Here is a 12,465-nt window from a genome sequence, read left to right as displayed (position 1 = left end):
AAAAAAAAATCAACAAGACTTAAAGCAGACTAATCAATGAAAAAAGAGACAGGATCAAAATAAACACAATGAGAAATGAAAGAGGACAGACTACAACTGATACCACAGAAATATAAAGGATAGTAAGAAATTACTATGAAGAACTATATGCCAAGAAATTTGAAAACCTAGGGGAAATGGACAAATTTCTAGAAAAATGTAATCTTCCAAAACTCAATGAAGAAGAGGTGAAAACCACAACAGACCGATAACAGCTGACAAAACTGAAGTAGTAATCAAAAAACTTCCAAACCATAAAAGCTCTGGACCTGATGGTTTCACAGGAGAATCCTACAAAGCACTTTAGGACAAGCTAACCCTATTTTTCACAGACTATTCCCAAAAATTCAAGAAGATGGAAGACTCCCAAACTCTTTTTTTGAAGCCAGCATCATCCCAACCCCAAAACCAGATAAAGACACAACAAAGAAAGAAAACTTCAGGCCTATATTGCTGATGAACATAGACACTAAAATCCTCAACAAAATATTGGCAAACCGCATCCAGCAAAACATTCAAAAGATCATACACCATGACTAAGTGGGATTGATCCAGGGATGCGAGGATGGTACAGTATTTGCAAATCAATAAAGGTAATACATCACAAAAAAGCAAAGGCAAAAATCACAATGATCATATCAGCAGATGAGGAAAAAGTGTTTCATGAAGTACAACACCCATTTATGATAAAATACTCAGCCAAGTGGGAATACAGGGGCATTTCTCAATGTAATAAAGGCCATATCTGAGAGACCTATAGCCAACATCACACTGAATGAGCAAAAACTTAGAGCTTTTCCACTAAGAAGAGGAGCAAGACAAGGTTGTCCACTTTCACCACTTCTATTCAACATACTATTGGAAATGCAAGGCACAGAAATCAGACAAAAAAATAAAAGCCATCCAAATTGGAAAAGAAGAAGCAAAGCTGTCATTGTTTGCAAATGACATGAGAGTGTACGTACAAAATCCTACAGACCCCACCAAAAAACTGCTGGACATAATAAATGAATTTGGCCAAACAGCAGGATACAAACTCAAGATTCAGAAATCAAACTCACTTTTGTACACCAACAATGAAATAGCAGAAACAGAAACCAGGAAAAATTTCCATCTGATATAGCAACAACAAAAATAAAACACCTAGGAAAAAAACTAACCGAGGAGGTAAAAGACTGTACTCACAAAAGTACACAACACTGAAGAAAATAAATTAAGAAAGACACAAACAAATGGAAACATATACCGTGGTCATGGATCGGAAGAATTAATATCATCAAAAATCCATACCACCCAAGCAATTTAAGATTCAACACAATACCTATTAAAGTACCAATGGCATATATCACAAGTATAAAACAAACACTTCAAAAATTCATATTGATCCATAAACCAACCCTAGTAGCTGCAGCAATTTTGAGAAAGAAGAGTAAAGTAGGAGGGATTACAATACCTGATATCAAACTATATTACAAGGCCACTGTAATCAAAACAGCCTGGTACTGGCATAAGAACAGACACATAGACTAATGGAACAGAATAAAAAGCCTAGAAATAAACCCAACTTTCTACCATAAATTAATATTTGACAAAGGGGGCTTTGAACAGCTGTATGTACCAGTTCCCCTAACAGGATCATCTCAGTGATCTATCCTCACCTTCACTGACTTTCTTCTGCTTGCTCAGATCTACTGTTGAACCACTTTAGCAGATTTCTTATTTCAATTATTGTCCATAAATTGTGTTCTTTTTCATAATTTTCATCTGTTTATTGATGCAAGTCATTCACTGTTAAAACATAGTTCTATAGTTTTTTTTCCTTCAGCTCTTTACACATACATTTCTTTAGTTCTTTGAATATTTTAACATAACTAGTCTATGTCACTGTTCTTACAAGTTTCCTCATTACTCAGAAGCATTCAACATGAAAAATGATGAAATGGGATGGTGAAGTTTCTATGACAGTGCCAATTGAGACAAAAGACAGCACAAAACAGTGTTGATTTCTAATCCTAAATGATAGTTATATACTTCAGCTGCACCTATACTTACATCAGACCATCTCTCCTATATTTCTAAGAACAGATAAAAGTTAGTGAATCAAATGTGAAGTTCAGAATGACCTTCATTATTCCTACTCCTATTTACATGATAACCTACCTAAGGTATTTTTTATTCAGTTACTTGTAAGTGTGAACTTGGTATGTTTGAAAGCCCTACTGCCCACAGAGGAATACTTCTACCAATGAACACAGTCACTGTTCCATTATGTTTTCAATGGAAAATGTCCATGGTTATGTTGGGCTCCCCAGGCTCATGAAACAGGAAGATCCCTGTACTGAGCTCAGTGCTTGGTCCTAATTAATAACAGAACATGGGGTTGCCACACACAAATGAAGACGTGAAATGTAATGTCCCCTTCTACTCCCATGTCCAGGAGACAGCAATGAGAAACAGGGGGGAAACAACAAAACAGAACCATTATAGATTTGACTCCTATGGTAATTCAGGTGTGAATCACCCAAATGGATAATATTCTCTGATTAGCCAAGAAATTGGCAGAAAGTGAAAGGAATACAAAATTGGTGGTTGAGAAGTTTTGATTGTTAACTTTGATCACATGACAACCTCTAGAACCTTAGTCTGATGTGGATGTTTTATTTTATGTAACCATTTCTTTATCTCTTTATCTTCCCTCCTCTGCTACTTCATATGAAGAGCATTGGTGGTTCATATTTTAATTAGGTTTGAAGTGGGAGTATGTCTGAGCTGAAATTATTGATATGAAAGTTAAAGGGACTTTTTATGTTTCCTGTGTTGGGGACAGAGTTTTACTTTCCTTCCAAAGTTGTAAGTGAATAGTAGAATCAAAAAGGGTTGGGTGTGATGGATGTGCTACATTTGCTCCTGTAGATCCAACTCTAATCTTTTCCACTTTATTCTGGGCCCTAAGAAACTAACCAGTAAACTGGTCATCAACTGTTTTAAGTTCAGCCAGTGGAAGGAAATCACAGGAGATCAGAGAGTGAAGAGACATCAAGGTGTTAATTCCTCTGCCACTTTACCTCATGAGCCACTTTGGAAATGGCTGTCTCTCTACTCCAGACACAGCTGCTGTCAAATGACACTCCTTTTTCTGTTACAGTTATTCCATGTTCTGAAAACAAATCTATTCCTATTTCCCCTTCATAACTGGGATAGTAATGATGTCCCACTATTGTTAGTCCCAGTTACTTCACCATTTTTTAAAGTTCTTTAATCTTATAAACTCTTTGTGAATAGCTTCCAGTTGTTCCTTTGAAGAGTGATATCTGTTTCTTAGAGGATACTTCAGATGATAATTTTTAATGAACACATTGTTATAGAGAAATACCTCTGGCATCTGCATTAAAGCTAAGAATAATTCCAGGTATCCTTTCCTCACAGTTACTATATCATTTTTCCTCTATTAAGTAATATAAAATGAGAAATGTAATACAAAATACTAGAAAGATATTGGAAAGAAAAATCATTGATACCATTACTGCTCAGCAATATTCCAAAAGTTAACTGAATCTTAAAGACCTAAATAAATACTGAGATTTTTAATGTTCCCAGAAAGAATGATTCAATGTGATGAAGACATCAATTATTTTCTACATTAATTAGATATTTAATATACTGCTTGTCAAAATCTTAGTAGGTTTCTAGACCTCTGAAGTTATTTTAATAATTATGTGAAAAAAATTATTATTATGTGGAAAATAGTTGTTTTAAAGAGAAAGTATTGTTTTAAATAAAAATATTGTGTAGTAGACCTCCTAACATATCAAAGCTACTTAGATTACCTAAAATAATACAGTATTGCCTTAGGATTAAAAACCAATCAAAAGAAAAGAGTCTAGAAATAGGTAAACAAGTATTTGGACTTAATTGTAAATATGACATATTAGATTAGGAAAGTAGGTTGCATTGTTTTCAAAGTGTTCAAAAACCTGGTTTTATCACAACAAAAAGCCCTTTGCAAAGTAGATTTAAATTCTTTATACACATGCACACACAAATGCACACATATAAACACAGGCAGGAGTGTAACAGATAATACATCTTCAGGAGAAAACTGTAACCATCCATAAAAGTGAGCATTCAAACAGCCTACTTAACACAAAGTAGTTTCTTTCATGATGTCCATAGCAGCACAGAGTAGCAAGCTGGCCAAATGGGTTCATAACATGTGGTATATTTAGACATGGAATAATACACAGCAGAGAACTGGTGGGACTACAGAGACATGAAGCAACATGCTTGTTTCTTAGGAAGCGAACATGGTAGACCAAGGACTCAGAAAACTTTGTCCTATGTAGCATAACTTAATAAAGGTAAGGAATATGAAAATGTACACTCTATAACTTAAGGATACATACATATGCAGTTAAACAATTTTTAACTATGATTCATAAAGAATTCAACATTGAGATTACCTCTGGAAAGAGGGAAAGGAATGATATACACAGGTAACTTCAATATTGATCATATTCTGGGTATTAATTGAATATATTCATATGCATAAAAAATATGTTATAAAATTTTAAAATAAGAAAAGTTCTAATTTTTTTAGTTAGGAAAAAACTCTTACAAAACATAGATGATGTTCCTACAATAGAATGAAAGCAATTCCATCTTCTTCCTAGTTTGTGATGTTCTGGAGGGCTACATGCTGAAAAAAAAAATTCTTTTTAAGATAAGATTGGACTTCCGGCAAGAGGAAGGCAATGGTGGACGCACTGTACCTCCATGCACAACCAAGATTAGAACAACAACAATTTAGAGGAAGAATAACACCCAGAACTGATAGAGAATTTATCTGAATGGAAGTAGGACAGCCAAGAAGTTGAAGTAGACCCGTTCATCCAGACCTGTAGGAGGGGCGGAGAGGAGGGAACAGGATGAATTGGACACATAAGGCAACCAGGAGCACATAAGGCATCTGGGGCATGCAGGATCACAGCGGGTGGACCCTGAGTATGCAAGCGGCAGCTGGTGGACCCAGTGAGGCAGCACTGTGGACCAGGACAGAGTGCGCAACCAGGGATCCCAGAGAAGGCACTGAGGTCCTAGGAGAAAAGAGCTACCGCCATTGTTACCTCCCGCCCCCATCCCCGCCCCAACATACGTCACAATCTAGTGACTGGAGTGCCCAGCCCCAGTGAATACCTGAGGCTCCGCCCCTCACTGTAACAGGAGTGACCAGATCAAAAAAAAAAGAGAGAGAGAGAGACATGTCTCAAACAGAAGAACAGATCAATGCCCCAGGACTCATCCTTTGGAGTGACTAAGAGATAGCCAATCTATCAGATGCACAGTTCAAAACACTGGTGATCAGGAACCTCACAGAATTGGTTGATTTGGGGCACAAATTAGATGAGAAAATGCAGGTTACCATAAAAGAGATGAAGGAACATGCACGGAGAACCAATAGTGATGGGAAGGAAACTGGGACTCAAAACAATAGAGTCAACCAGAAGGAAGAAAAAAACAACCAATCAGGATAAAATGGAGAAATAAGAATTCAAAAAAATGAGGAGAAGCTTAGGAACCTCCAGGACATCTTTAAATGTTCCAACATCCGAATTATAGGGGTACCAGAAGGGGAAGAGGAAAAGCAACAGATTGAACACGTATTTGAACAAATAATAAAGGAGAACTCCCCCATTCTGGCAAAGGAAATAGACGTCCAGGAAATCCAGGAAGCTCAGAGAGCCCCAAAGAAGTTGGACCCAAGAAGAAACACACCAAGGCACATCATAATTACATTAGCCAAGGTAAAAATGAAGGAGAGAATCCTAGAAGCAGCAAGAGATAAGGGGACAGTCACCTACAAAGGAGTTCCCATCAGACTGTCAGCTGATTTCTCACAAGAGACCTTACAGGCAAGAAGGGGCTGGAAAGAAGTATTCCAAGTCATGAAAGACAAGGACCTATATCCCAGATTACTCTATCCAGCAAAGCTTTCATTTAGAATGGAAGGGCAGATAAAGTGCTTCTCAGATAAGGTCAAGTTAAAGGAGTTCATCATCACCAAGCCCTTATTTTATGAAATGTTAAAGGGACTTTTCTAAGAAAAGAAGATAAAGAAAAAACATGTATAGTAAAAGGACAGCAAACTCACAATTATTAACAACCACACCTAAAGCAAAACCAAAAGAAATTAAGCAAACAACTAGAACAGGAACAGAACCACAGGAATGGAGATCACATGGAGGGTTAGCAACAGGGGAGTGGGAGGAGGAGAGGGGGGGAAAAAGGTACAGAGAATAAGTAGCATAGATTGTAGGTTGAAAATAGATAGGGGGAGGGTAAGAATAGTATGGGAAATGTAGAAGCTAAAGAACTTATAAGTATGACACATGGACATGACTAAAGGGGGGGGATATGGGTGGGAGAGGGTGTACAGGGTAGAGGGGAGTGAAGGGGGAAAAATGGGACAACTGTAATAGTGTAATCAATAAAATATATTTTAAAAAAAAAAGATCGCCCTAGCTGTCATAGCTCAGTGGATTGAGTGTGGGCTGCAAACCAAAGTGTCGCAGGTTTGATTCCCAGCCAGGGTACATGCCTGGGTTGCAGGCCATAACCCCCAGCAACCACACACAGATGTTTCTCTCTCTCTCTCTATCTCCCTCCCTTCCCTCTCTTAAAAATAAATAAACAAATAAATAAATAAAATCTTAAAAAAAAAAAGATCACAGAACCTGGAAAAAAAAGATAAGATTGAAGACCAAAATTTTGTTTATATAGAAACAAACCATTATTAAGTCTATAATTTAAAGTATTGAAGTTGAATGCAACTTTTAGGGAACACATTGCTCTGCAAAATAATGCATCTCTTTACCCAATCTTCAGTGTCATGAAGACAAAATGAGCTCCATCTACTCTTTGAACAATGGCAAAAATGCACATAACTAGTGAGGAAAAGCATGAAAATATGTTTACAACTTGGATTAGTATGGTATTCTGTACTCCAATCAATAGCTAGGATCTGTTTTCATTGTCAACTATCCCATCCAGGTTCATCCCAACCTCTGAATATATCCAACATCCCATCCAGCAGAACTGTTCCATCATTGTGTATTTAAACAAATATGGTATCATCTCCCATCTAAACATCCTGAACTTCAAATGCACAGGCATCAAAAGGAAAAACAGAAGTAATCTTGAACACAAAATGCTTAAGGCAGCTGAAAAATCTGTTGAATGCATTCAAAAACACACATTAAAATTTTGAAATAAAAAACAAACTGACAGTAACCAGATGGGAGAGGAGAGAGGGATGCCGGGGGGAAATAAAGGAAAGGCGATCAAAGAACATGAATGAAGGACACATGGAGAAAGCCAAAGGGTGTAGATTTGAGATTGGGAGGTAAACATGTGTGGGGCAGGAAAGCATGGTGAGGTGAAAATGGAGACAACTGTACTTGAACAACAATAAAAAATAAATAAATAAAAACCACAGTCTTAACCTTAGAAATTTGTTCTAAATATTAGCAAAATTGTTTTCTTATTATTTTGGATAAAACAAATTTTCAAAGATAGCTTGTTTTTCAATTTTTCAAAGGAAAAAAGACTCTTATAAGGCCTACTTCAACATAAAAAGTAGAGAACAAACTGACCATGACCAGAGAGGAAGAGGTACAGGGCTAACAAGAAAAAGAGTAGGAGGAAATGAAGAAATACAAATAAGGAATTCATGGGCAGGGACAATGTAGGGGCATTGACTGTGGCTGGTGGGGGTTGCTGGTACGGGGCAGAGGAGATAAATGGGGAACAAATCAGGACAACCGCAACAAAACAATTTTAAAAAGTTACATGTTGAATTTAGTTTATTGTTCCTAATAATAGGAATAATACCTGTGCCTTTTCATTCATCCTTCACAATTACTGTATTAAGTTGATTCTGACTTCAAAGGATAATTTCTTATACTTTTTGATACCTTTGTATGAATAAAGAAAAGGATCTCAAGACAACTCATTGAGTTGACTAAATCATCCCTTGTTAGAATGCAATGCCTTTTTTTGCTTCAGAATTAATAACAAATACATTCAATATGACTGACACATTCCCATTCTATCTACAGCTAACTTCTTACACCAAAGTGTTTTCATAGCATTTGTCATTTCTGCATTTCTCAAAGTGTATATTAGAGGATTCAACATGGGAGTAATAACAGTATAAGCCACAGTTAAGAATTTATCAACAGGGAAGTTAGAAACAGGTCTAATATACATAAAAATGCAGGGTACAAAAAAGAGAACAACCACCATGATATGGGAACCACAGGTAGACAGGGCTTTCCTCCTTCCTTCCAGACTGTGAGTTTTAAGGGAACTTAGGATGACGCCATAGGATATTAGTAGACAAATAAAGATGACCATACAGATTGCTCCACCATTGGCAACCACAGTGAGGCCTAAGAAGTAGGTGTCAGTGCAAGCAAGTTCTAATAGTGGGTACATGTCACAGATGAAGTGGTCAATGATATTGGGGCCACAAAAGGGGAGGTTGTACACGAAAAGAAGTTGGACCACAGAATGCACAAAACCTCCAGCCCAGGACACCACCAACAGCAGGATGCAAACCTGTCTATTCATGATGGTTATGTAGTGCAATGGCTTACAGATGGCCACATAGCGATCATAGGCCATGGCCACCAGAAGGAACACCTCAGAACCTCCAAAAATGTGTCCCAGGAAGAGCTGTCCCATGCAAGCTGAGAAGGAAATTGTCTTTTGACCATAGAGTAAGTCTATGATCAATTTGGGTGAAAAGACAGTGGAATACACTGCATCCATGAGTGACAGACAGATAAGGAAGAAGTACATGGGGGAGCCCAGGGAAGGGCTGGCAAGAACAGTCACCACAATGAGCAGGTTGCCCACCATTGTCACAATGTAAATAAGTAAAAATATGACAAGTAATGCTTTTTGGCCCCCAGGATCCTGAGTGAGGCCCAGGAGGACAAATTCTGTCACATTGTTACTATGTCCCATTTAGTCTTCTCTAAAGCCTGTTTCTGGAATGAGAGCTCAGGAGAAGGGACCTGTAATGAAATAGTGAACACACTATGAATACATCCATTATGTTTTGGAGTACACCTTCATTATTATATTATCTACAGGGGTTTACATACAATAAACATTTGGCGAACTTCTATGAGTTCTTCTTCCTAATAGCCTATTGCACGTTCTCTTGACGATTTTCTGTCTCCTCAGATGATTTTGTTTGGGCTACTAGTGAGAGGTTTTCCCTCTAAGTCTTAGTGGATTGTAGAGAGAAAAAAGTATCAAAAGCCCCACAGCCAGATGTGTCTTTAATAGAGCCTGATTTCAACGATCAGTCCTGGGCACACAAGTCAGCAATCACTTACTCTCTGGTGGTGGCAAAAAATTCTCTAAATAAATTGGCATGAAGTCAGTCCTCTGAGTTGGTAGTATTTGTGGTGAGGACCTTTATAATATAATTGATGTAGCACCAAAAATAATGTCTCTTTTGGAATACCTCACTTAACAGAATGATAAGTTTCTATAGGTATTCAGTACTTTATGTCTCAAAGCATGGTCAGACTTCACTGATTCTCTTAAATTTCCACAGTCAGGACTGTATCCAAACATGACATAATTATAACATTGTTCCCTATAGCAATTACTAAGCTAGACTATGTGACTCTCAGCAACTTTTCTCTTTCTTTTTTTCTATCACCTTTTTAAGAAGTGGCAATTCTCTCCATGTAACCTTTCTCTATCCTACAACCCTTAACACAGAGACACTATTTAGATTTTTACAAAATATTTTTGAACTTCACTGACTTACAACTATCACAAACTCTTACATTACCAGTGGGTATTACTTTTTTCAAAACTCTTGGGGTGACCTAGGTATTCAGGTACACAGGCACTGAACAGAGAGGTACAATACAATGAGATGTGGTTATATTTATAATTCCTCCAAGTTACTCTGGGTGCTCAGAAATAGAGCTATGGGGCCCAGGTTCCAAAAATCAGCATACTCAAGGGAAGAGCTTAAGGTCAGTGTAAGAAGGCATGGGGTTGAGTCTTTTCTAAATGTAATTTCAAATCCATCTCTGTTTACTCTTTGAAAGACAAAGGGCTGGAACTAGACAATCTCAGAAGACTTGTCCAGTCTTACCTTCCATGGCATCCTTTGTTCAACCCTATCTTACATTCTATTCTACTGACTTTTTCGTATTTCTATAATAAAATAGAAATGTCCAAGCCTATAACTGTTTTTTAGAAAAGGCTACCAAGTGGTAAGTGGGATTTTATCATTACAGAAACCAAATACTGATTATAAGTTACTCTATTCAGTGTATACTTATTCAATACCCAAAACACCCTTTTGGGGAGAGTGTAGCACAGTGCTGAATCACATGGACTCTGGAGACCCACTGCATGTGTTGAAATCCTAGCCTTACCACCTACTATGTATACTTGGGCAACCTAATAAACTTCTCTGTGCCTCAGTTTCCTCCTTTTTAGAATAGGGATACCAATAGAGCCTGTCTCTTGGGTTGTTGTTTTATTACAAGTAAATATCTATAATTTGGGCTGGCACCCAGCAAAGGCTCAATGAATGATGGCAATCATGAATGCTCTTGAATGCTTCACTATCAACATTGTATCACAAGGAATCATTTGGATCTTTGTCAATGTGGTAAGAATTATAGACATAGGCCAAGAATAAAAAGAATATTATAATTTATGAACCCTTATTTTGGCATACAATAAGATTGTATGTCTCAGGAATTATCTATTTGATTGTACATGAGTAGTAGTATTCACCTGTGATGGAATGTATTTGGACTAGAAGCAAACAGAATAACAGGGGAGAAAGTGGGATCCATACATCATAGGAAGAATTAAATACCATAAAATGGAAGGAAAAAAAGGATCCAATCAGGAAGGAGAAATTGTGCTTAAGAAATAAATACCCACAAACAATAAGAACATTAATGTGATAATTACGTGAGATCAGTAGTCTTTTAAAAAAATCCTCTTCAGAAAACTTTCCTTTCTCGAGAAAGTGTTAGAGCCTGATCCCCTAAGACATCCAGAGTTTACTCAGAAAGCATCTTAAGTGCCATAAGAAATAAACACAGAGCACAGTTTAATAAAGAAAAGTAAAGAAAAATTTTTAAAACTTGATTCTTCAGATTTCCCTATATCTGATGGCAAAGGACAAAATAAAATAAGAGAGAAGAATTTTTAAAACTATAGATACAAATCTAAATTTTTGTTTATTCATTGCAGAGGAAAATTACAAAATCACTTAAGTTCAAAGATAGACAAGCTGATTCCATTCCCATAGGTTTGGAGGGAGAGGGAGAGAGGATGTGCTGAAAGGTTTCTTTAGAACCCAGCTGTGAGGACCATTCTACATGCCTCATTCACATTGCTGCTTCCAGTTTATTCAGAATTTCTACCATTGTGGAAGCTGTAGACTGCTAAAGGCACACCTATTGAAGACCATGAGGATATAAGGTAGTCTATACCCAATTTTCTTTTTCTCACTCCTTATTTTATGCAGGATCTACCTCATGCCCTTATTCTTATTAATCATCAATGTTACATTTCTCCAGAATAAATCTCCTACTAGCCAGTTAAATTATTTAGATGTAGAAACTGGGTATATAATCTACTCTCCGTTTAAGTCATCAAAGATCCAATACTATAAAAACTCACAGATACCTGGCTGGCGTAGCTCAGTGGATTGAGTGCGGGCTGCGAACCAAAGTGTCGCAGGTTCAATTCCCAGTCAGGGTACATGCCTGGGTTGCAGGCCATAACCCCCAGCAACCGCACATTGATGTTTCTCTCTTTCTCTCTCTATCTCCCTCCCTTCCATCTCTAAAAATAAATAAATAAAATCCTTAAAAAAACTCACAGATAGTATTATTAGACTTTCAACTTAAACTGCTAATTAACACTTCCTATTTAAAAAACATCATTTAACATACTTACTTAAGAATATGGCTTTTTAAAAAGATAAATTAAACTTCCATAGTAACAAAAATACCCTCTGGAGTACTTCAAAATTTCAGTTTTATGACTCTATATGTGATAATAAACAAGGTACCTCCCTGAACACTGGTTTCTTTCAAATATGTACCATATGGGTTGCTGTGCTAATTATTTATTAAATTTATTGGGATGACATTAATTAGTAAGCTCAAATGGGTTCCAAGTGTACCCTTCTATGATACATGATCTGTGTATTGCACTGTGTGTCCACTACCCAAAGTCAAATCATCTTTCATCACCATAGACTGCTCCTTGTCTACCCTTCATTACTAACACTTACATTTCCTCTGGTTACCACCGTGCTATTGTCTGTGTCTATGAATTTCAGTTTTGAAAACATTCACACATATC

At 37.0% G+C, this 12,465-nt stretch overlaps 1 protein-coding gene across 1 annotated transcript; it reads right to left on the bottom strand.

Annotated features, from left to right (window-relative positions):
* Positions 1 to 8,118: 8,118 nt before the first annotated feature.
* Positions 8,119 to 9,066, bottom strand: LOC123809939 (olfactory receptor 4A5-like). The gene has a single exon (XM_045825162.1). The coding sequence runs from the start codon at positions 9,064 to 9,066 to the stop codon at positions 8,119 to 8,121; it is 948 nt and encodes a 315-aa protein (XP_045681118.1).
* Positions 9,067 to 12,465: the final 3,399 nt, after the last annotated feature.

The sequence above is a fragment of the Phyllostomus hastatus genome, unplaced genomic scaffold (genome assembly GCF_019186645.2).
Source record: "Phyllostomus hastatus isolate PE091 unplaced genomic scaffold, TTU_PhHast_1.1 phas_scaffold_585, whole genome shotgun sequence".
NCBI classification, from domain to species: Eukaryota; Metazoa; Chordata; class Mammalia; order Chiroptera; family Phyllostomidae; genus Phyllostomus; species Phyllostomus hastatus.
The sequence above is the reverse complement of the archived record's forward strand: the minus strand, read 5'-3'. Positions and strand labels throughout refer to the sequence as shown.